This window comes from Ctenopharyngodon idella, chromosome 3, assembly GCF_019924925.1.
Source record: "Ctenopharyngodon idella isolate HZGC_01 chromosome 3, HZGC01, whole genome shotgun sequence".
NCBI lineage: Eukaryota > Metazoa > Chordata > Actinopteri > Cypriniformes > Xenocyprididae > Ctenopharyngodon > Ctenopharyngodon idella.
The window spans coordinates 47,014,992-47,041,281 of record NC_067222.1 but is presented as its reverse complement, the minus strand read 5'-3'; the positions used below and the strand labels follow the sequence as shown (position 1 = coordinate 47,041,281).

At 38.9% G+C, this 26,290-nt stretch overlaps 1 protein-coding gene across 2 annotated transcripts; it reads right to left on the bottom strand.

The window, feature by feature from the left end:
* Nucleotides 1–921: 921 nt before the first annotated feature.
* Nucleotides 922–23,246, bottom strand: LOC127508840 (ethanolamine-phosphate cytidylyltransferase-like). 2 transcript variants are annotated; one of them, XM_051887275.1, is made up of 14 exons: nt 22,935–22,994; nt 16,978–17,066; nt 15,920–16,046; nt 15,436–15,597; nt 14,918–14,984; nt 14,750–14,834; nt 13,030–13,071; nt 10,350–10,488; nt 7,512–7,594; nt 4,074–4,151; nt 3,920–3,985; nt 3,683–3,748; nt 3,512–3,600; nt 922–2,321 (listed from the first exon to the last, which is right to left on the bottom strand). In XM_051887275.1, the coding sequence occupies exons 4-14, from the start codon at nt 15,539–15,541 to the stop codon at nt 2,207–2,209; spliced, it is 936 nt and encodes a 311-aa protein (XP_051743235.1). In that variant the 5' UTR covers nt 15,542–15,597; nt 15,920–16,046; nt 16,978–17,066; nt 22,935–22,994; the 3' UTR covers nt 922–2,206. The 2 variants fall into 2 exon arrangements, with proteins under 2 accessions (XP_051743235.1, XP_051743234.1); XM_051887274.1 differs by lacking the exon at nt 15,920–16,046 and having other exon boundaries at nt 22,935–23,246.
* Between the last annotated feature and the right edge of the window lie 3,044 nt (nt 23,247–26,290).

Genomic DNA, 26,290 nt, shown 5'->3' with positions numbered 1-26,290 from the left:
ACACTTGACTCTTAATTGTTTTTGTTAGTTTTTCCTCTGGCTGTTGTAACAATGAGTTCATAAAACAATTTTACTGTGGCAAAGGAAGTCAAAACAGTGATGTTGACTATTAACTAATGGTGACATCATGAAATGGCCTGATCACATCTGAAGTCAAATCACTGATTGAAAGTGTATTTTGTCATTAATACATTTCAATATTGTGCCGCTGACCATGTTATACTAGAGTGATCCAGCATTGTCGTGATGATCGGATATTCTGAAAATACAATGAAAACATATTGTGAGCAGGAAGTTATTAGCTACAGTTTAATTTAGACACTCAAAGACATCAACAATCTGCATATAAAACTCAACAATGGTGACATGCTTCATGCTGCAGTGCATAATGGGAGCCAGTATAAAGAACTCATTCATGACTCCCAGCGTCATGAATAAATTATGCAACTGAACTCTTTTACTATTTATATTACAATATTTTTTTGATTGTCACCATTGTTGAGGTTTGTATGATGAAAGTTGATGTCTCAAGTGTGTCTCAATTTTTGCACAAAAGATGTTGTAGCGTTTTTGGAAGATCTCACACAGAACTTCAGTGTTAATGTATTACAGGGATCTTTGTATCACAACAGCTAATTTTTTTTTTTTTTTTTTTTTTAAACATTTTATTCTCTGTTCATTAATGCTTCATTACTATTTAAGTCAGTCATGATACTACAGAAAAAGCAGTTGTTTAAACCACTTTAATGCAGTCATTTGATTGCCATTACAGTAGACAAGTTGATCTGCTTTTTTTATATATCAATGCAGAAATGTTCTCTGAAAACACTGTTGGAACTGCTGAAAGCATTAAAAAACATTTAATAAAACAAAAACATCTAAACCTCTGTTTATTCTCAATAAAAACTTCTGTAGACGTAGGACAGAAATAAAGTCAAACTTTAATCACTGAATTTACTGAAGTTGCTTCAGTGCTGTAGATTGGACCCATATAGACAATACAGACATTAGAACAGTAGAGTATAGAACAGTAGTGTTCATTTAACACAAAGGATTTTGCTGTGATGTTGAGTTGTTAATAAAAATTGAGTTGAAAGAATGCTTTCGGAGCATCATTCTAACCTAAAAAAAAAAGTTCCACTAACATTAAGAAAACTTGACATTTTAATGTTTCCATAACCAAAACAGAATGTTTGGAAAACATTCTTAGAACAAAACTTTGTTAGCTGTGATGACAAAATTTTCCTTTTTGGGTGAACTATCCCCAATCTATCCCCTAACCACAAGAATGTGACATTGAGAAAAATCCATCTAACAAAAGAGCCACCCTGAAACAAGTTCCTTTATCCTTTTGACTAGTTACAATGATTCAGTTAAAAATAATAAACAAAGTTTTTTTAAGAACATGTTAAAATGCATGTTTGTTGAACAGCATATCCTAGCTATTCCAATTTTTTATAGAACAGTTCACTTTGCTGGAGTGCTTTACAAAAAAAAAAAAAAAAAAAAACAACTTCATATGAGGATTAGCCATTGATTATGACAGATATATATTAATTATTTATCATGAATAAACCATATTAGGACAGAAGACTGTAATACTCTTCCAGTGGATTTCCAAGCAAAACTAGAATCTCTGGACTTACATGTAGAGGTAAAGGTCATGTATTCTAAGTCATCTTGGTCATCAGAAGAGTAGATCTGATCCGAGTGGAATGATGAAGAGTGTGGAGAGTGGGAGAGGTTTACAAAAGCAGATGTCTGCTATACGAACACACTGACACAATCTCATGGCAGTTCGTAATTATTTTACGTTTTGGCAAATTGGTGGCTAATTTGTAGGAATTCACGCAATCTCATTCATATGTTTTCATACGATCTGCTTATCCCCCAGTGACGGTTATGTTAGAGGTATGGTTAACTAGGGGTGGACCTTCATGCTTTTTTCCCCTCAAAACTGTGTGTTTTCGTACGATTCACATTGCATGAATTAATATGAAATCGCCACCTCATAAAATAGTTGCGTTTTCCCGTGAGATCAGGTTGAACACACAGCTCTCAAAACAACACTTGCTAATTCAGCAATAAAAGATGCTTCCAGCTGCTGGTGTTCTGACAGTATGTAAGTCCAGTATGTGGAAGAAACATTAGAAAAGTGTCAACTGCATGTACTGGGTTTTGTTAGTCTTTGAAGATGTATTTTTCCCTACAGCACAGCCTGTGCTCTCTCTTTAGCATTCTCCTCTTCTTGTCGCTTCATGGCCTGGATCATTGCCATCTCTTTGGCCTCTTTTTTCTGGTTTCTTGCCTCAAACAGCAACCTGGCAGGCACAAGAGATAATAATACTAGCGTTGCATTGATAATTGCAGACAGTGCTTGTCCATTAGAAAACATCTCAGGGGGGCAGACATGTTGAGATCACATGACCAGTCAAAAATGACTTGCTTTCTATAGTTATTTCACTCAAACCTGACAATGAATAGTGCATTTCCACAATTTACAGTAATCGATAAATGAGACGTTTGGAGTTTTGGAAGTATGGCCTCAACATTTTAGCATTAAACATGAGACTACTCCTGTTGTGCGCTTGTACATACAGTAAGCTGCTATACATGCCATATGGCCAAAACATATTTGTTGTTGTTGAGTTTTTTCCTCAGAGAAGAATTAATATAGGAGCTTTCACTAGGATACAAGCTACAAATGTCTGCTTGTAAAAACTGAACCATCATAAGTGCATTAAAGGGATAGCTCACCCAAAAATGAAAATTATCCCATAATTTACTCACCCTCAAGCCATCCTAGATGTATGTGACTTTCATCATACATCATATGCTGGAACTCGACTCTCTCGTGAATGCGCGGATGGACATTACCGTAAGCCAGTAATTCTAGTTTATAAAGTTATAAATATGTACGAAAATTATAAATAATAACGCATCGCTTTGCTTCAGAAGGACTTTATTAACCCCCTGGAGTTAATAGTATGGATTACTTTTATGATGGATGGATGTGCTTTTTTGAGATTTTATTTCAAAATCTCGATTACTCCCATTATAAAGATTAGAAGAGCCAGGATATTTTTTAATATCTCTAATTGTGTTTGACTAAAAAAAGAAGATAGTCATACACCTAGGATGGCTTGAGGGTGAGTAAATTATGGGATAATTTTCATTTTTAGGTAAACTAACCCTTTAAACACGTTTTCCAAATGATATTTGGACACTGAGGAATGAGTTGAAATAATTTTGTGTCATAACAGCATGTTACAGATACAGTCAAAAGAGCTTATCTTGTTTTGAAGCTGAAACATTCCTCTTAACCTGCATCCACACTTTGGAGCACAGACCAGGAAACGACAAACAAATTAAGGTCGCTAACAATAGATATAAATGGCAAAACAGTGGTAATTTGCTTATGCTTTATATGTGTAAGTTTTAGATCTTTCGATTGATGTGTGTTGTGTCAAGATTTAATAAGTATACATTATTACAGAGCTAATTGCAACACCTGTTTTTGATGATCCTCTGCACAATGTTGTCAGTGGTGAGACTGTTTCCACTATCCACTGTCCGCAATATTCCCATTTTCCTGGGAACCTGTGTGTGGAAAACATGCACAAATGATCAAATAGAAGTGTGTTGTGCTGAAATTTTGAGTAATTGTCGATGTAGCACTTACAGCATATGGGTCTGATCCATCTCTGTCTAGAAACACTTCAGTTTTCCCATGGCACACCAGGTCTACCTACACCAGGAGGACAGTGCATTACTCTCTGGCCACATTTACACAGGAAAAAGGTAGTCTCAGTCTCAGATGGCATGACTTATGTCGATCCGGCTACACGTTTTCCAACTCTGTCAAGCAGGTTTGACAAATAGTCAGAAATCAAATTCAAAACAATGGAATTGTGTATACCTTGAAATGGTCCAGTAAGTCTTTTGTTACAGCATATGGTGCTCCTATAACAACCTCAGAGACATACTGAGAGATTTAAAGAAACAAGGAAGAAATTCATATCAAACAATTCATATCAAACATATCAAGACAGGCAATCATATCAAACACTCACTCGACAAGCCAACACACTCAGAGTCCTCTCATGGATGTTCATGATGGGATAGTTTTTCCCCTTGTAACGATTCACCTCCTAAAATGATATTAAAAATAAACAAACATGCAGTTCCTACTTCTCACACATCTATTCCAGATTTCTTTCAATTATAATGAGATTTTTATATACAGTGGGTACGGAAAGTATTCAGACCGTATTTTCACTCTTTGTTATATTGCAGCCATTTGCTAAAATCATTTAAGTTCATTTTTTTTCCCTCATTAATGTACACACAGCACCCCATATTGACAGAAAAACACAGAATTGTTGACATTTTTGCAGATTTATTAAAAAAGAAAAACTGAAATATCACATGGTCCTAAGTATTCAGACCCTTTGCTGTGACACTCATATATTTAACTCAGGTGCTGTCCATTTCTTCTGATCATCCTTGAGATGGTTCTACACCTTCATTTGAGTCCAGCTGTGTTTGATTATACTGATTGGACTTGATTAGGAAAGCCACACACCTGTCTATATAAGACCTTACAGCTCACAGTGCATGTCAGAGCAAATGAGAATTATGAGGTCAAAGGAACTGCCTGAAGAGCTCAGAGACAGAATTGTGGCAAGGCACAGATCTGGCCAAGGTTACAAAAAAATTTCTGCTGCACTTAAGGTTCCTAAGAGCACAGTGGCCTCCATAATCCTTAAATGGAAGACGTTTGGGACGACCAGAACCCTTCCTAGAGCTGGCCTTCCGGCCAAACTGAGCTATCGGGGGAGAAGAGCCTTGGTGAGAGAGGTAAAGAACCACCCAAAGATCACTGTGGCTGAGCTCCAGAGATGCAGTCGGGAGATGGGAGAAAGTTGTAGAAAGTCAACCATCACTACAGCCCTCCACTAGTCGGGGCTTTATGGGAGAGTGGCCCGAAGGAAGCCTCTCCTCAGTGCAAGACACATGAAAGCTTGCATGGAGGACTCCAAGATGGTGAGAAATAAGATTCTCTGGTCTGATGAGACCAAGATAGAACTTTTTGGCCTTAATTCTAAGCTGTATGTGTGGAGAAAACCAGGCACTGCTCATCACCTGTCCAATACAGTCCCAACAGTGAAGCATGGTGGTGGCTGCATCATGCTGTGGGGGTGTTTTTCAGCTGCAGGGACAGGACGACTGGTTGCAATCGAGGGAAAGATGAATGCGGCCAAGTACAGGGATATCCTGGACGAAAACCTTCTCCAGAGTGCTCAGGACCTCAGACTGGGCTGAAGGTTTACCTTCCAACAAGACAATGACCCTAAGCACACAGCTAAAATAACCCTAAACCCTAAGCACACAGCTTCGCAACAACTCTGTGACTGTTCTTGAATGGCCCAGCCAGAGCCCTGACTTAAACCCAATTGAGCATCTCTGAAGAGACCTAAAAATGGCTGTCCACCAACGTTTACCATCCAACCTGACAGAACTGGAGAGGATCTGCAAGGAGGAATGGCAGAGGATCCCCAAATCCAGGTGTGAAAAACTTGTTGCATCTTTCCCAAAAAGACTCATGGCTGTATTAGATCAAAGGGGTGCTTTTACGAAATACTGAGCAAAGGGTCTGAATACTTAGGACCATGTGATATTTCAGTTTCTTTTTTTAATAAATCTGCAAAAATGTCAACAATTCTGTGTTTTTCTGTCAATATGGGGTGCTGTGTGTACATTAATGAGGAAAAAAAATGAACTTAAATGATTTTAGCAAATGGCTGCAATATAACAAAGAGTGAAAAATTTAAGGGGGTCTGAATACTTTCCGTACCCACTGTAGGTGCTGGTCATATATTTAGAATATCATCAAAAAGTTGATTTATTTCACTAGTTCCATTCGAAAAGTGAAACTTGTATATTATATTCATTCATTACACACAGACTGATATATTTCAAATGTTTATTTCTTTTAATTTTGATGATTATAACTGACAACTAAGGAAAATCCCAAATTCAGTATCTCAGAAAATTAGAATATTACTTAAGACCAATACAAAGAAAGGATTTTTAGAAATCTTGGCCAACTGAAAAGTATGAACATGAAAAGTATGAGCATGTACAGCACTCAATACTTAGTTGGGGCTCCTTTTGCCTGAATTACTGCAGCAATGCGGCGTGGCATGGAGTCGATCAGTCTGTGGCACTGCTCAGGTGTTATAAGAGCCCAGGATGCTCTGATAGTGGCCTTCAGCTCTTCTGCATTGTTGGGTCTGGCATATCATATCTTCCTCTTCACAATACCCCATAGATTGTCTATGGGGTTAAGGTCAGGTGAGTTTGCTGGCCAATTAAGATCAGGGATACCATGGTCCTTAAACTAGGTACTGGTAGCTTTGGCACAGTGTGCAGGTGCCAAGTCCTGTTGGAAAATGAAATCTGCATCTCCATAAAGTTGGTCAGCAGCAGGAAGCATGAAGTGCTCTAAAACTTCCTGGTATACGGCTGCGTTGACCTTGGACCTCAGAAAACACAGTGGACCAACACCAGCAGATGACATGGCACCCCAAACCATCACTGACTGTGGAAACTTTACACTGGACCTCAAGCAACGTGGATTGTGTGTCTCTCCTCTCTTCCTCCAGACTCTGGGACCCTGATTTCCAAAGGAAATGCAAAATTTACTTTCATCAGAGAACATAACTTTTGGCCACTCAGCAGCAGTCCAGTCCTTTTTGTCTTTAGCCCAGGCGAGACGCTTCTGACGCTGTCTGTTGTTCAAGAGTGGCTTGACACAAGGAATGCGACAGCTGAAACCCATGTCTTGCATACGTCTGTGCGTAGTGGTTCTTGAAGCACTGATTCCAGCTGCAGTCCACTCTTTGTGAATCTCCCCCACATTTTTGAATGGGTTTTGTTTCACAATCCTCTCCAGGGTGCGGTTATCCCTATTGCTTGTATACTTTTTTCTACCACATCTTTTCCTTCCCTTCGCCTCTCTATTAATGTGCTTGGACACAGAGCTGAACAGTCAGCCTCTTTTGCAATGACCTTTTGTGTCTTGCCCTCCTTGTGCAAGGTGTCAATGGTCATCTTTTGGACAACTGTCAGTAAAAGTCAGTAGTCTTCCCCATGATTGTGTAGCCTACAGAACTAGACAGAGACCATTTAAAGGCCTCTGCAGGTGTTTTGAGTTAATTAGCTGATTAGAGTGTGGCACCAGGTGTCTTCAATATTGAACCTTTTCACAATATTCTAATTTTCTGAGATACTGAATTTGGGATTTTCCTTAGTTGTCAGTTATAATCATCAAAATTAAAAGAAAACATTTGAAATATATCAGTCTGTGTGTAATGAATGAATATAATATTACAAGTTTCACTTTTTGAATGGAATTAGTGAAATAAATCAACTTTTTGATGATATTCTAATTATATGACCAGCACCTGTATATATATATTTCAAAGACTTTCCTGTATCCAGTTTACCTGATCAAAGTGCAACCCCACGATAACATATGGCTTCTCTGAAAGCTGGGAAACTGCATCCAGGAAATCCACATGGCCGATGTCTGATGTGCACCGGGTCAAAGAGGATAACATTAACATCATCTTGGGAGGCAGGAAAAGCAAGGTGGAAAAGAACGCAGGGGTCTCAAGAAGTGTTTTTAATGTCCACGCTTGTTACCGGTTATTCATGTAGTAGTGACAGCTGCTAACTATACATCTTTCCAAGCTGTTTTTTTCAATGTGGGCTGTAATAGTTTCTTGATGATGTTGTGAGTAACCGGTGCTGACATACTGTTATGGAGGGACTGCGACAAGAGGCGTGCGGATCCATCTGCAAAGTCTTTTATTATTAAACAAAGGCACAAGTATGGTAGGGGCAAGTCAAAAAGCATTCCAGGGACAGACAAAGGTCAACAAACAGAAAAGGTAGTCCAATGGGCAAGGCTAAAGGGTAATCCAAATATCCAGGCTAGAGTCCAGGCGTGGGGCAAACAGTATCCAAACAGGGCTAGACATGAGAGGTAATCCAAGGCAAAAATCCAGGAGGGAGGCGGAATGGAAGCTGACCAGGGGGCGGGATAGAGGGCCAGGTCCGTGGAAAGGAGTGGAATGGAGACTGAGGCTGGACAGACGGCCAGGGCGGAGAAGGCTGGACAGACGGCCAGGGCGGAGAAGGCTGGACAGACGGCCAGGGCGGAGAAGGCTGGACAGACGGCCAGGGCGGAGAAGGCTGGACAGACGGCCAGGGCGGAGAAGGCTGGACAGACGGCCAGGGCGGAGAAGGCTGGACAGACGGCCAGGGCGGAGAAGGCTGGACAGACGGCCAGGGCGGAGAAGGCTGGACAGACGGCCAGGGCGGAGAAGGCTGGACAGACGGCCAGGTAGACAGGCTTGACGACCCCCACTGCGTAGCAGACGGGCTTGAAGACCCCCACGGCGGAGCAGACGACCACCACAGCAGCTCAGACGGGCTTGAAGACCCCCATTGCGGAGCAGATGACCACCGCAGCAGCAGCTCAGATGGGCTTGAAAACCCCCATGGCGGAGCAGACGACCACCACAGCAGCTCAGATGGGCTTGAAGACCCCCACGGCGGAACAGATGACCACCACAGCAGATCTGGTATCACTGGGAACCAACATGGCTGAACAGGAGAAACTGAAACATGAAGCACAGAGAGGTTAGCATTGGCCACTAGGGCCTAACTGGACAGGCAGGGAGCTCAGAAAAGCCCTCCAGGGTTCTGACTGGAATGTCCTCTCTGGAAGGCAGACAGTTCTGGTACGACTTTTGCGGTCATGTCGAAGCAGACAGAAACCCCAGGAGCCACCTCTGTAGTCACATTGATACAGGCAGGAAGTTTAGGGACGACCTCTGCGGTCGCGTTGAGGCAAACAGACAGTTGTGGTACAACCTCTACGGTCGTGTTGAGAGACAGAAACTCCAGGAACCACGTTTGTGGTCGCATCCAGGCAGACAGGGAACTCAGGGGCGATCTCCGTGGTCGTATCAGGGCAGACAGGAAACTCAGGGACGACCACGAGGCTGGATTCTAGGACTGGTACAAACTCTGGACTGGACTCATGGACAGAGGTGGACTCAGGAATGGACTCATAGATTGAAGCAAGCTCAGGAGCAGATTCATGGACTGGAGTGGGCTCTGGAGTGGTTTTAAGGACTAGAGCGGGCTCTGGAGCAGACTCATGGACTGGAGCAGGCTCTGGGACTGGAGTTGATGTGTGCGCAGCCCACACACACCAAATGGCAGTGGCCATAATGGCCAACACTACAATCTCTGAGGGCTCGGGCGTGGCAGCCATCTCGGCTGAGGGCTCGGGCGTGGCAGCCATCTCGGCTGAGGGCTCGGGCGTGGCAGCCATCTCGGCTGAGGGCTCGGGCGTGGCAGCCATCTCGGCTGAGGGCTCGGGCGTGGCAGCCATCTCGGCTGAGGGCTCGGGCGTGGCAGCCATCTCGGCTGAGGGCTCGGGCGTGGCAGCCATCTCGGCTGAGGGCTCGGGCGTGGCAGCCATCTCGGCTGAGGGCTCGGGCGTGGCAGCCATCTCGGCTGAGGGCTCGGGCGTGGCAGCCATCTCGGCTGAGGGCTCGGGCGTGGCAGCCATCTCGGCTGAAACTCCTGAATATATACCTCTAACGGTCGCATACCCTGTTCTAGGGTTAATAATAGTCTTGCAAGGTTCATACCTGGCCAGTGTTCTTGAGAAAAGCTGCTGGATCCTCGTGTGGCCGAGTATTCTGTTACGGAGGGACTGCGACAAGAGGTGTGCGGATCCATCTACAAAGTCTTTTATTATTAAACAAAGGCACAAGTATGGTAGGGGCAAGGCAACGAGCATTCCAGGGACAGACAAAGGTCAACAAACAGAAAAGGTAGCCCAATGGGCAAGGTTAGAGGGTAATCCAAATATCCAGGCTAGAGTCCAGGCATGGGGCAAACAGTATCCAAACAGGGAAAGACAAGAGAGTAATCCAAGGCGAGCAAGAGTCCAGGGCGGGCAGAGAACAGACAGAACACAGGAAACCAGGCAAAGATCAAAACGTAGGGCAAACATGCAACAGCAAGACTAGACTGACTATGGACACTATGAGTGGCTCCGTAAAGTAGCTATCAGCTAAACCAGGACAAACGCTAACCAATACTCGGCAGTGAGAGAGGAAGTGAATGCAATATATTGATTTTGACAACCGCAGTCTTCATTATAGAGAAGAGCACTCTGGATACTTTACAGTAATTGTTCTTTTGAGTTTAACAGAAGAAATTTTTGGAGCGCTAAGTATTGTCTAAGCATGAAAGGATACGGAAGAGGTCAAAAGCTCCAGCCACATAGATGATGGTGTCTCCTGGCTGCGGTTCCTGCCCTGAGGCAAACTGGATGATTTTTTGAGACGTCTGCAGGAACTGTGATACTCCTGTCCAGGGACTGTGGCCCTTAGGACCCTGTGGCCAACAGTACAGAAATGATAACAAGCAGCAATTACAGTAATAAATGTCAAATGAGGGATTGGTAATTGGTAATAAATTGGTAATACTGCACATTTCTATAGTACACTTTTATTACACCAACAGGTTTGGAGCATGGTGCGAGAGCTCAGTGCAAAGGGATTGGTTCTGACAACAGGGATGTGTTCTCTCCAGCTCACACTCTCACTCACCTGCACTTCCTCTTTCAGTGACATCACTTACAGTCTTAGCTGTTGGCGACATCACTTACAATCTACACATCATATTTAGAAGTGCATCCAATGTTGGCGTATGTATAAATTTTTAGTCAATGTTGTGTTCAGAATTTAATCTCTGATATACAATAATTAAAAGTAATTATATTGGTTTACTACTGCGGCTCATTGTGTTTTAACATTAGGCTATTTATTATGATAGTGGCATTATCTAACTAGCCAACCATGTTACTATCTCGAATAAACTCTAAAAAATAATGTGTTGACTCAACAACAACAACAACAAAAAATTAACGTAACGTGCATCAATTTTTTTTTGTTAAAACTTAACTTAATATAAAAAACTTTGAGTGAATTTACATTCCACCAACAAGCTACATTGAGTTAGAGGAACTTAATTTGTAGCATAAACACAAATTTTTAAGTTGACTACTTAAGTCGTTCCAACTACCAGAGTTGTAGCCTTGGAACCAATCTATTTCAGTTCAAATCAACAGCTATCATAGCACATGCCAACACAACTTATTTAACATACATTTAATGAACAATTAAGATATTACTTGTCACTGGCATCAGCGCAGTCATTGCTTATAGAGTCAGTGCAGTGTTTACCTTCATGTATCTACTCTTCAGGACAACGGTAACCACAAAACTTCAACATTACAGAAACTCTTTTAAATGTCAAACATAACAGCATTAAACACGAACAGGTCTTTCCCTTCACTAAAAAAAACACATAAAATAACACTTATCCAGTCCTATGAAAAGCATGCTGGGAACTAGAAATCCACTGCCTAATATCCTAAGCTATCAAGACAATTTAATTATGTTAGTAAAACTTAATTTTTAAAAAAAAAAAGCCAATTAACGCAGAAATTTGAGTTTAAATTACAAACGATATTAAGCTGATGTCATGATCAACATTATTATGTCAACAGAACTCGACAAAATAATGTTTAGAACTTAAAAGGTTTAATTTTTAACTTGCAACCATGCGTTTGTTTAAGTTGTGGTAACAGGTCCCCTGAATTACTTTTAAGAGTGTACATAAAGTAAATTATTACAGTATTTACGTCTTTGGTTTATTATATCACTTACACATTGAAACCACTGTATAGTTTACCATCCCTGATTGTGATACTCCAGCCAAAAATGATAAATTCTCACATGATTTTACTCAGCCTCATGCCATCCCAGATGTATATGGGTTTCTTTCTTCAGATGAACACAAACAAAGATTTAGAAAAATAATCCATCTTTGTGAGTCCATAAAGCAAGGACCTCTAAATTCGACACTTCAAAAACCACACAAAATGAACATGACAGTAATCCATACTACCCCAGTTCATGAATCATGTTCTTGATAATTATTAGCTATAGTATACTTAAATGCTGAAGTATAAAAAATTCAATTGTGTGATAAATATACCAGCAGCAACAAAAATATTTCCTTTTAGGAAAAAGTGCTTTGGTCTCATTATAGTAAAGTATATTTAATCACTTAACCATTCCAACTTCTTGGCCCTGTTGGCAATGCAAACTAATGGCTGGAAACATATTTTTGGTCATATTGGTGTCAAGTGCAAGTGACATCACTGACAGAGGCAGCGCAGGTGAGAGAGAGTGCGAGTTGGAGAGTGCAACTGCAAGACCTTTCTTGACAGTAATTCGCAGAATTCCTTTTAAACCAGCAGCCCTTTGAGGAAGCCAAACAGTAAGAGTACACAATAATGTTGGCGCAATAGCCTAGTGGGCAGCACTCCCGACACATAGCGCAGCTGCGCCTGAGGAGACCCGAGTTTGAGTCCAGCTCAGGGTCCTTTGCCTGTCCTGTTCCACTCTCTCTCCTCTCCATTGTTTCCTGTCTAATCTACACTTTCCTATCTAATAAAGGCACAAAGCCCCACAAATATAACTTAAAAAAGAGTGTACAAAGTATTGTTCTCTCTCCATTTGGAGGCAATGACTGAACTGCTTAGACAATGTTAAACTCAGGAACAGAGGTGCCTGGCTTAAACAGAAGCTCTGATTATGGACTGTGACGACAATAAAGCTTTTTTATGTGTCAACTTGGCAGATACATGTGAAGGCAATGCTAGCAAAAGGAGGAACAAAATGGCAAAGCAGAAAAACAAGTGAAATAATTATTGCAGACTTAGTAGTAATGACTAAAGCACACTTTTAAACAAAGATTAAGTATTGGTGAAATAAAAGTTGGTTTATAACAAATACACAAGAAATGGTTATTTTAAAAAAAAGTCTTGGTTACTGCAAGGTCAAGCAATGAGAATAAAACACTCACTCTTCCAAAGTTGTCTGTGTGTTGTTGATAGTCTGAACTGCCCTAAAGAGGAAAGAAAGATAAAGATATAAATGTCTTGTTTGACAGAGAGTAAAAACAACATACCAGAGACATTTCAGAAACGTACAACTTCACAAGTATGCAAAAGCAGATGTGAATGCTTGGTCAATGTATATTGCAAGCATGTGATCCCCTTGTACATACATTTGCGATTCTGTGTTAGTGATAAACCTCAGTATTCAAAATATTTTCATATACATTTTTTTTTATGATTAGTACCAATACAATATCAATGAGTGTATTGCTAAAATTAGTGCTCTTGGGGCAATAGTACAGACATAATGTGGAGGCAACACTAGTGTAACATAGTACCAAAGTGACTAGCAATCTAGTCTAAAGGAGGATGTACATGTACATATACTAATTGCTACACATTCAGTAATATAAAGAATATGCAATACTATTATAACAGACAGTAAAACAAAAAAATATAGCTGCAAGCAGCAATTATCGAGGCATACACAATGCAGACAATACAGTGATACAATGGGCATGTCTCTTTTCAAATATAAGTCTTTAAGTGTCCCTTTATACACAGTATATATACACACATATATCATATTTTATACCATTTAAACTGATCTAAAAGGATTTGTTATCCTGTGGCTCCCTCTGGTGAACAACATTAGCTATAGTCTTCATCTCTCATTCTCATTAATTAAATGGCTGATTTTGTAAAAATTGCTGTTGAAACTCGTCATGTCTTGTTGTCTGTGTGTCAAGTTTTGTGAAGTTTTGTGTGAGTTCACAAGATATAGGCCAAATATCTATATTCAAAAGTATTTCCAGATGGTGGGTACCCAATTTTGTGTGAAAAAAGTTTTTTTTTCAAAAACTTGAAATGGCAGAAAAAGTTTTTACATGGATATGGATATCAATGGATTAAGGGGGCGCTTAAGGAATGAAAAAAAAACAAAAACAAACATGAATTTTGCCTTGATCTTAACGGTTCCAGAGTTATAGGAAAAAATGTGTTATAGCATCACATTGTGGCCAGTTTCTTCCAAATTTAATACGCAGCTTATTCAAGACACCTTTTAAGTGTCTGCCATATTTCATAACAATCAGGCATTCAGATTTGACATTATAAGCGGCAGAATTTCATTTGGCTGCTGGCCATGTTTGTTTGGTTATCCGAGAAATATTTGAAGAATATGTTACCATTTGCCCCAAAGAAAAGGCATACCCATTTTCAACTTGATTGATTGTACAGCTTCGGAGTTGCGAACATTTTTTGTTGCAGTGAAAATTTGAAAAATAAGTTTTATTGGGGTTTATGAACATTAAATAAACATTTAATGATCTACAAGCATTTAACAGATTTAAATGTACACTGTGGCTCCCTCTGGTGGACAACAGCCTTCATCTTTCAGTTGAAATGGCTGATAGTTTAGAATTTGCAGTTAGCCTCCCGAGCATCATAAATACATAAAAACTAAGATATGTTTGTCCGCCAGAGAAGATGCAATTTTTATCTTCACCAATTTACGGCATTATTAATAGGCACAATTTTGATGCGACTTGGTGTGTGTCCTCAAAATGTTCTGTGGTCTATGTGTATTCAGTTTCGTTAAGGCTGGACATTGCATTCAAGAGACAGTGACACTCATACAATGTTAGTATTTTTGCACGTTTCAGGCCTTAAAGGGAAGAGCCTCACCATGTTGCTGTGATGAGCTTTGGTCATAAGCAGCATGCGGCCAACCAGGTCTGTAGTGGACACACCCTGGGTTCTCTTGCACTCTCTGTAATGAGCAACTTTGAGTGAGAACCATACTAAACATGCACAACATTAGAAGCATTAAAGCAAGGCATGTAATGGGCTTACCTGTACCTACCCGACTGTTTCACTTCTTCATATGTGTCTTTTCCATCCACAGTAAGAGTGATGTCATCTGTGGAGACAGAACCAAGAGTCAACTACTGTGAAGTCTTTAGTGAAAATTAATGCAATAATTTTACTCTGCTTCTTATTGTAGGTTTAACTCTACATAAAGTGCCAAAAAGATTGGTCCCAGCTAGTGGTGTGTGGTACACTGTGCCCAAAATATTTTGCATGGAAGACCATGACCAAAGCCATGGGCAAGTTACTGAAGGCTATATTTCTAGAGGACAAAAAAAAAAAAAAAAAAAAAAAAGATGCTCTGGAACCCTTCAGCTTTGTTTTTACTCAGATGCTGGACATATTTTGTTATGCATATGTTACTTGAACAAGCTTTTGAGATAATGAAACGTACAGTCTCAAAATATTAAACAAACACTATAAAATTAAAGACTTCTCTGTATTGACTTCAGCATCAACATTTTAGCACAGGTCTGACATGGTTATTATGCTTAAGCTCTGACCTCCATGAACACAGAAATCACAGCAATATTTGTCCAGAGTCTCAAGCGTGGTGACGTACGGAGCTCCTTCCACGATCTCATCCACCCACTTGATGGCTCGCACCATCTTATATCTCTCAGCCTGAGTGAACACTGGAGGACCTTTGTGCTTAGAGATCTCATCTGCACCAAGAGAGAGACATTAGCATCAGTCAATTTCGTTTTTATCTTCTATTACTTGTTTAGTACAGAGCCCTGCACATTACATGCAGATATATAGAGAGAGATATTATATATATATATATATATATATATATATTATATATATATATATATATATATATATATATATATATATATATATATATATATATATATATCGTAGCCACAAATTAAAAATTTGTTCTTCGCATTTACTTTTATCCTATTTTACTTACTGATCACAAACTATTGAACTGTAGTATATAAATATATAAATATACAGGGCTTCATATTTTTTGCTCACCAGCCAATGTTACTAGCCACCAGTGGTTTTCCAAAGCTTTGTTTTGCTCACCAGTGGTTTTCCAAAGTTACTAGCCACGCAGCATTTTCACTGGCCACAATTTTGACATCCATACTATGGGGAGAAACTGTCATATAGATATTTTTAATATTATCTCATAATTTGGCAGCAGGTATATCAGGCATGGATCCATTATACTGTTACACATGCATTTCCTTTCTCAAGTGTTTACTGACTGTGTTTTTACGTGAATACTCACCAAGACCGGCATTTTGACATTGTTTGTGTGTATTTGATTGTTTAAGTGCAATGAGTTGAGAAAGAGAACTCAATTTAGTACTGATAGGGGGCTTTATGTCAGCACACTTTAGGTGTGAACACAAAACCTGCGAGAACGAGTAAAATTATGTGCAATGCATGCAATCCCACGCCAAAATTAAAGCCCTATAACATCAACAATATTCATCCGGAGCAGAGAGAGGCAGAGAGAGGCAGAGACAGAGAGAGACAGAGAGAGACAGAGAGAGACAGAGAGAGGCAGAGAGAGGCAGAGAGAGGCAGAGAGAGGCAGAGAGAGAGAGAGAGAGAGACAGACTTCTGTTTGTACCCAGAAGCAACTATATCCTACAATGAACATTCAAAATTCTATTTCAATCATGCCTTCACTCCACTTCTTGTGTAAACTCTTATCTGTGCAAGCCAAACAAACATTTCAAAGGTTTCACTGATTGAAAGCCTGTTGTTCTGACATACTCAAAGGGGAATCCATGTGGCACCCACATTCTTGATTTCATTCTTAATTCTTCCCCTCAGTTCAAACTCTGCCTGACATGACATGACACTGAGATCAGTATAACTACTGCTCAGTGGCTGTTGGTGTATTAAAACAGAAGTATGTCTGGTTCCTGAAAGAGCACTTGGTCTCAAGCATGCTTATCTCATCCCAGTCAGCTGAACTGCTGGAATGACTGCAATGACAAAGCAGGACTATCATTCTGTCAGTCAAGCAACACTGTGTGGCACCGTTAGTGTGTGTGTGTGTGTTTGTGTATCCTCACCGTCAGTGTGCACTCCAACAATGAGGTAGTCCCCCATAGCCTTGGCTTGTCGAAGTTGGTTGGAATGACCATAGTGGACCATGTCATAGCTAAGAAGAAGGTAAGGTAGAAGAAGACAGTTGTTAAAACAGGAAGGAGACTAGAAAGGTGGTAGCATAGCTAGTAGCTACACTCATACAGGCATTAGTTTGACCCAAGCCTATTGCATAGGCTATTACTCTGTTGATAATAATGTGTGGAAACCTTTAAACATGTATGATTAAAATAACTTTGATATCCACAAATAAATAGTTCACATTAGAAAGCAAGTGAAAGAGTGTTATCTACAAAGAAATTATGATACAGCTTACACTCAACTTACTGAGTTAAGATGTCGGTCATATCTATCTATCTATCTATCTATCTATCTATCTATCTATCTATCTAGCTAGCTAGCTATCATCTATCAATCTATCTAGCTAGCTAGCTATCATCTATCAATCTATCTAGCTAGCTAGCTATCATCTATCAATCTATCTAGCTAGCTAGCTATCATCTATCAATCTATCTAGCTAGCTAGCTATCATCTATCTAGCTATCATCTATCTAGCTAGTCAGTCTTTTTTTCCCTCAGAATTGGAATTTATAACTCGCAAATGCAAGTTTATATCTCACAATTCTGAGAAAAATGTCAATGGTCATCTTTTGGACAACTGTCAAGTCAGCAGTCTTCCCCATGATTGTGTAGCCTACAGAACTAGACTGAGAGACCATTTAAAGGCCTTTGCAGGTGTTTTGAGTTAATTAGCTGATTAGAGTGTGGCACCGGGTGTCTTCAATATTGAACCTTTTCACAATATTCTAATTTTCTGAGATACTGAATTTGGGATTTTCCTTAGTTGTCAGTTATAATCATCAAAATTAAAAGAAATAAACATTTGAAATATATCAGTCTGTGTGTAATGAATGAATATAATATACAAGTTTCACTTTTTGAATGGAATTAGTGAAATAAATCAACTTTTTGATGATATTCTAATTATATGACCAGCACCTGTAATAATGTAATATAATAATGTATATAATATATGTTGAAGCCAATGACTAGTCAATGGTGGCCTGGCTCTGCTATATCTTAAAGCAGACAGCATCATAGCAGCACTGGAACTGGTCATGAGCATGAAATATTTACTACTGAAACTGGTTTGCCGGCACTCAAACTGCAACTGAGCTCTGCATATTTGACCAGGGAGAATGATAGCAGAACCAGCAGAGTGTGAACCCTTGCGCAAAGAAAATATATTTCCCTATATATGAATGATCTATATATTAAATGATTTAACAGTATATGTGAAAACGTACAGAATAATATGTTGTGTTAATATATTACAATAAATTGAATAATACATAAGGAATTGCCCCTTTTCATATATTGAAGAATATGTGACAATATATTTACTAAAATATCATAATGTATGTAATTTTATATTCACTAATACATTTCATAATATATAGATGTGATTAGATATGGTATTGCATGTGTAATAAATTGCAGATATATTTACTCATGCAGTATACACACATAAAGTTATATAGACATATATAATGTAATATATTTCTTATATTTTATAATTATTTACATTAAAAATGTTTCATAATTTCAAGCTAGTTAACAAAAGCACAACTGCATGTAAGTATTTAGCAAAGAGACTATCATTGTGCTAAAGAGAGCATCATTTTTTTTTTTTTTTTTCATTTTTAAAAATAATAACAATGAATCCTAAAGGTCTTAAAATACATTTGTTTGTTTTACCTTTGGAGATGTTTTAATGTATTTGCTTCATGTCGAGATTCTCAGCAAAGCAAATGCTAGTACTCATGAAAGATTTAGTGATTGATTGACCCAGTGTCAGCTGATCAGACTGGCCTTCCAACCATGTCATGTGGTTACTGCACATGACAAGGTTGGTTATTCTTCATAGGTCAATCAAACCCAGTTAGACCACTTTGCTGCTCTGCATGGCTGCATTAACACAGCTGTTAAAAAATACACAAGACTGGCCTTCATTTTACCTTAATCACATTACATGCTGTCCACTCTCCACTCTCTTTGTGCTGACTAAGTGCTGACCATTGCTCAGTGTGGACTTGATGTGTTGTTGAGTGTCAAACATTACGTGTTCTTGCCCTGTGCCCTGCTCATGATATGTCAGAGAGGGGTTAAATGACATTTTATTATGAATGGAATTTAGCATAGACATCCTGATAATTCAGGGTTGGTGATTTTTTAGAGTTTTACTTAAATGTTTAGATTTTTTAAATGGTCATCATAAAAGAAAAAACACCATTGCTTTGCCATGGTTTCCTTTCTATGCCACCAAATTCATCTAACTGTGAGACTATTTACTGAAATGTAGTAGAATCATGACCACAGAACCGTGATACAACTGAAGCTAGAAATTAGAAATGCAGCTAGAAACCAGAAATGTCACAGCGCTAATCTTTAGTATTTTAGAATAACATCTAAATGGTGCTTGTCTGTGCAAAACTCACTGTCACAATGTTAAGGTATTCTCAGTGTTTTTGCTTGCAAGGATTTGAGTTTGATCACTCGCACTCTCTCCTCCTTGGTGTTGACCCCTGCCTTCGTCTCGAGTTCTGGTTCTCAGATATCTCCTCTAACCTAGTTGCTAGTTCAGACTGTCTAATTGTTTAAGACTGGAGGCTGCCAGTGACCTGATCTACCCCTTTGGTGTTTCTACTGCTCGCTCGGATTCTGACCCTCCTGCCTGCCTGACGACCCCTTCATCTTCGGAAACGGCGTGGTCACTGTCTGGATTGCTCGTTGGACCCTTGCCTGGCTTTCATGACCCCTTTGATTTTGGCCTCCTCATTGATTTTTTCAGTTATTAATTTTTAATATAGCCTTGTTTCAGCATCCATCTGGTCTATCATCCTTTTCTTCTGACATTGCTATGCAAAGGTGCTGTAGTGGGGTGCTAGGTAGCCCAAGCCAGTACAGACCACCCTCAGTCTCTATGATACTCTGGTCTCTGCGTATGACTTGGCTCCCTACTAAGTCTATGAGCTTCACCCTTTTAATTGTCCATCAAGTGCAATCATATAAAAGGAACCTATAATGCCCCTTTTACAAGATGTAATATAAGTCTCTGGTGTCCCCAGAATGTGTCTGTGAAGTTTCAGCTCAAAATACCACAAAGATCATTTATTATAGCTTGTCAAATTTGACCCTATTTGGGTTCGGGCAAAAACATGCCGTTTTTGTGTGTCCCTTTAAATGCAAATGAGCTTACATTATATTCAGAACGGTGCAGGATGAGTTAAACGGTATAGGTGTTTGTTCAACACCTAAATATGAGTTACAGTGATAGTAATCAGAAATCAAATAAGAAAAAAATTGTTTTATTGATGGGAATCATTTCGATTATATATCCTTCCTGAGGAGGTAACGAGATACTGAATCAGTAGCTGATGGGAAGACCTTCCAGGTGTGATGACTGTCTGAAGCCCTCATAGTATCACAGCAGATGGCTGATGACAAAAGCACTGCCCTCCAGACACGTCTGCGCCATCATTCTTCAGATTTCTATGAAGGATGTTGAATGCAGTAACTAAGAAGCAACAATATCTCATTCCCTACTCAGGGAACCATGGTTACATACAGTATGTGACAAAGAAGTTGCTTTTCATAGGTTCACTCAACTCTGCGTCAGTTGCTATAATAATATAATATAATATAATAAAGACATGTTTTGAGACTGGCAGAGACAACAGCACAGAATAAAGATGCTCATACCAGCCTCCTATGATTCTGCTGTTGCCTCAGAAGATGCAGTAGTCCAATGCGGCGGCTACACACTGTCATGTTGTAAATAAGACAACATCTGTATTGAAAACCCCTCCATGTTGCGGTTGTTGTTGTTGTTGTTTTTGGCATGTAGCTACCAACAAAATGTCATTACCATAGAAACCAATGCAGATAATCCGGAAAACGAAAGAGCGGCATGGACACACAAATCAAATCTGAACAGTTGTGATACACAATGTGAACAGTCAATAATTTAGATCAGATTTCAATCAGATACACAAATAATCTGATTTGGACTGACAGTGTGAACGTAGCCTATGAGTTCAACCCTGAGGAGAGAATACTGCACTTTCTGAAACATGATGAAACGAATAAGCTAAATTAAAGCATGGGCAGAAATTTTTTTTCTTGAAGAAGATAATGGCACGGGTGCATCCTATGAGGCAATGTCGACGCCAATGAATTGCTGTGATTCTATACGGGCTTCAGACAATCGTCACACCTGGAAGGTGCTCCCGTACTGACGCAGCGCCAAAGGAAAACAGTAAAGCAGCCAGCAGCATCATGAGTTGAAGCTCTGTCTGACTCACTGTGACATTCTCCTGTTATGCTGTAGTTAACAACAGTCAGGTGTGGGCTGGCAGGATTGAGGGGGGTCACTGAGCGCTCTGTGTTTACACTGCCTCTCATTGGTAGTTCATTCCACTGTCTAATATTCTGGCATCCCAAACATTCTGCAACATTCGAAAAAAACACCATCACTCAGGCAGACAGAAATGGCTGGAATTCTGAAAGAGAAAGGCTCAATAATCCTGCTCATCATGTATTGCACATGAATCCAAACACCTCTTTTCAGCCACATGCACTCATATACTCTGTTTAATCAGATACAGCCTTTTTAGAAAGAAATAATACTAATGTCTACAACTAAAATCATCTCAACTCAGACACCCAAACCAAAAAGTAGATAGCGAGCTTATTCCTCAATATGTGTGTTTAAGAAAAGTGAATCACATGTGCATTTGAGCATAGTGAAAAACAACAATAAAACAAAACAAAACAAAACAAAACAAAAAAAACAGATGAGATTCAGGAGGTGGATACACTCTAAAAAATGCTGGGTTAAAAACAAATGGAAAATGGACAAACCCAGCAAATGGGTTGTTTTAACCCAGCGGTTAACCCAGTCGCTGGGTTTGCCTAACCTGCTGGGTAGTTTTGGGTAGTCAACCTATTTTGGGTTCATTTTAAGCCAGCCATATAGTATTTTTTTAAACAATAGTTGGGTTAAATAAAACATTGGGCAAACGTTTAACCCAGCTGCTGGGTCTGTCCATTTTCAACCAGCATTTTTTAGAGTGTAGTGTTTTTCAGTGTGCCACTAATAAGTGAAACTTATAAATATAACAAATAATATTTTAAATATAATCACTATTGTTTTTGCTGTTATTGTATAAAGCAGTTGTTATTACAATAAATATGCTAATGTTCTTCTTACTGTATTGGTCTGTTTAGACATGAGTTTGATTTCAAACTCCATAAAGTCAGCAGAGATGTAGTGTTCACATAAAGAAAAGTCACGTGAAGACTCCCAATTCTATGCTGTATTGGAATCTATTAACCTCATAGGGAAATCAACGTTAATAGCATTCCTCTATTTAACTGCATGAATATATAGGCTATACTACTAATAACATAGGCTACTATTACTATCTATCTATCTATCTATATATATATATATATATATATATATACACACACACACGCACACACACACAAATATATATATATATATATATACATATAAAAATTATATTACAAAAATATATAATAATAAAGAATAATAAAAACAAAAATATGTGTTGGTACAAATAAATGATACAAATTAAGTATGATTATATATATTCATAATTATTTTTATTTGTAGAAGTAATAGGCTATTAGTAGTAATAGTAATATTAATGGAAACAATAAAACTTCTTGAGCATTTAGAGTTTTAAGACTTTATATTAGATGCGTTGCAGTGTGCTGTGGCTGTCAAGTCTATAATCCAGTCATATTATCTTATTTCAATGTAAACAGAGCTCTAGTACTGGGATATAGTCTTTCTTATGCCAATGCGGTGAGATGTATTGCAGTGCGCACTCACCATCCATCGCACCAGACGCGGACAGTGCGCCTCCTCTTCTCCGGACTGCAGGCTGCGGCGGCGGACGGAGCACTGATCACATGATGCCCGTTCTTCATCATTTTATAAAGCCCTTTTCGCAAGCACTTCAGCACAAATCAAAGTCAAAACACTGATAATCCACTATATTGGTTATTCAGTGTGTGTCACAGGACCGGGAAACCTCTGTCCTTTTTCCAGGATAGCCGGCTTCTGCGTTAAATGAAGGTGACGTTCTAATGTGGGACAACGCCTCCTCGGCCGGCCAGCAAAATTTACGAATCACACTACTGTGAAGGCATCCTCATGAATATTAGCGAAGTGACGTGACGTTTGGTCCGTGGGCCTAATTAATTTGCTGAAAGGCTTAGGGGCGTTAGCGAATGAACGAATCCAACTAGTCATGGCGTGGCTCATGACTATTAATTTACGTGCTGTGCGCCCCCGAAAGGTTTTCTAGGAACGTCCGCACGACAACATTTATATTCATGTCCTGCGCCTTTGCAATAGTAGGATTTGTAAGTTCGCTGCCTGGGAAGTGGCGTCATATGGCACGGACTCGTACGATGAGCGGTGACAGGCAGCGGACATTACTGTTACATAATCCCAGCTCTCGTGTCATGTGACCAGTTGAAATCCATACCTATCGGCCGCTGTCTGTGCGTCTGGGACATGCGTCTTGCTTACCATATAGGATGAACAGTGCTCGAGATCAGTGGCGCAAACAAACTGAATCACACTGTTAATTCAGGACTGAATGTAGGCTAAAAATCAACTGTTAAAGCATTAAAAATAAGGCAGCACGATTCAGTAAATTTGAGTTTAATGTGTGTGTATTATCAGTAATATAGTAATCATTAAAAAATTAGTAATCAATCAATCAAAAAAAACAAACAAAACAAACAAACAAACAAACAAACAAACAAAAAAACACAAAACAGCCATTTATATCAATGCGATTCAGAGATGAAGGCCATGCTGTTGTCCACTAGAGGGAGCCACAGGATAGCAAATCCATTAAGATCTCAGTTTAAAATTGTTCAATAAATTGACTTGTAGAAAAAATAGCATGTAAATTCATTATGGTTTCATAAAGTTTAATAAAGCCTAATATAATAAGTTTGCAAAAACTGTGATCTCCAAAAGACCATTATTTTTTTTACCATCTTAATTTTAATTTTATTATTGACAACATATTTGTCAAGCTGTCAGACATGACTGAATGTATGTCCAATTGAAGAGACACTATATTATTTGTCTATATTAATGTAGTAATATATAATAATACTTACATAAAGAGACACTTAAAGATTCATATTTTATTTGAAAAGACACATGTCCATTTTATAACTACATCATCTCTCTGATAAAACCGAATTTACTTTCATCTCGGAAGAGACACTGTAAAAGTCGAGGATGGTCCAATCAAATGAGGCCAATATAAATTCAACATTTATTCATCAAAATCAAAAGTGGGAGGGTCTGGGGACAATCTGAAGCAAGCCAATTAGAGCTCAGCCTCAAGTCACATGCATTTCAAAAGCTTACGGACCTTTGGCTAAGTTCAGGCCAAATCCGAATTTTGTGCATATCCGATTGAAATCCAATCAGATTTAGCAAGTGTGAATAGCAAAGAATTACATGAAATGTGATATTTACAAATCCGTTTCGAGCTACATTGGCTACGTTCAGACTCAGTCCAAATTCGATTATTTGTGTATCTGATTGGAATCTGGTCTAAAATTATTGACATCCACACTGTGTATCGCAATTGTTCAGATCCGATTTGTGTCCATGCCTCTCTTCCATTTTCTGGAAAGTCCGCATTGCTTTCTATGGCAATGACGTTGCTTTGGTAGGCATACGTCAAAAAAACAAGAACAACAACAACAACAACCACCATAACATGGAGTGGTTTGCAATACAGATGTTGGTCATTCCGTGTCAAATCAACCAAATTTCGGAAACTTCCCCTGCTCAAATTTAGTTTGAAACTTCCCCTGCTCAGATTTTGTTCATATTTTTTCTGTAGAAAGACAAACATAAATAGTGATGAAAGCCAAAATATTAAATGTCACAGATTTCTGAGTAATCCATATTTTGTAGTAATCCACTATTTTCCACTATTTTTAGAGGGGTGTAAAAATGACTTTAGAAAGATGGCAGCATCGTTATTTTATTTTACACAGAGATTGGTAGGTCTATTAGTTAAATTATGTTGACTTTAGCAATCTTTGTTGCACTTCTTGTTTGTTTTTTTGTTTTTGTTTTTTTGCCTCAAGCCTGTAACTCAAGAAGTATTAAATATATCTTAATATCCTTTTAGATTTTGGTTTTAGATTCTATGGTGGTTTGCTGTTATAGTGGCTGGTTTAGGCCCATCATCACTGCTTGTAGCTATATTTTCAATTTGGGATCTGAACCCTTTTTAGTTTGTTCTTATTTTTCTACCCAGGAAATAGATATCAGATACCTACATCTATGAGTAAAATAAAGCCTGTGGTAAACGTAACTTGATATTTTGACGTTTTGTTCTACAATAACTTACACATACCCATACCGAAAACATGAATTTTGAAGCGGTTATGTTTATTTTTATTTTATTTATTTTATTCTGAGGTGCATTTCTGTCCCTGTAGCAAGTGTAATTGGCAGATTGGTGTGAATCCACATACTGGAGCGCTGGTGTTGTGCCCAGCTTGGAGTCCCTACCAAATTATTACTCCCCTTGTTGAGGCTGCTACCTGATTGCCTAATCCTTAGCCCACACCTAATCATAAACCTACGTATACTGGGGATTTATTCGCTTTGGTACTATTTTCACAAGTGAGGTGTACATTTTTAAAACTCTTAGTACAAAACTCCAAAATGATCACACTTTTAACACAGCTACATAATCATTGTTTCAAAACACAAGATCATTGTGATATGTAATGAGAACATTTGGTTTAATCACAGAGACAAAACAGTATGTTCTTTTTTCAGTTTAGCACTTTTAACAATCAGTTCATTTAATAGCAAACAACGCAAGATACATGTTTCAAATCTCCCTTGTTGCTGAAATAATTACTGTAACACAGGCTACAGATGCCACATTAGAAAAAACACTTACATTACCTAAATTACATAATTGGCATAAAATCCATAATGTTTGTAATAGGATCTATTCAGTGTGTTATCAAAAGTTGCGATGAAGGTATGAAATGGCAGTGAGGTTCTGTGCTAGAACAGAGTTTGCTGCCGGTACAGTAAATGTTCTCACTATACCATACTGTAGTTGATCTTTACAGATGAATGGTGAGGTTACAGTAATGTGGCAGTCTCCACCATGGTAATGC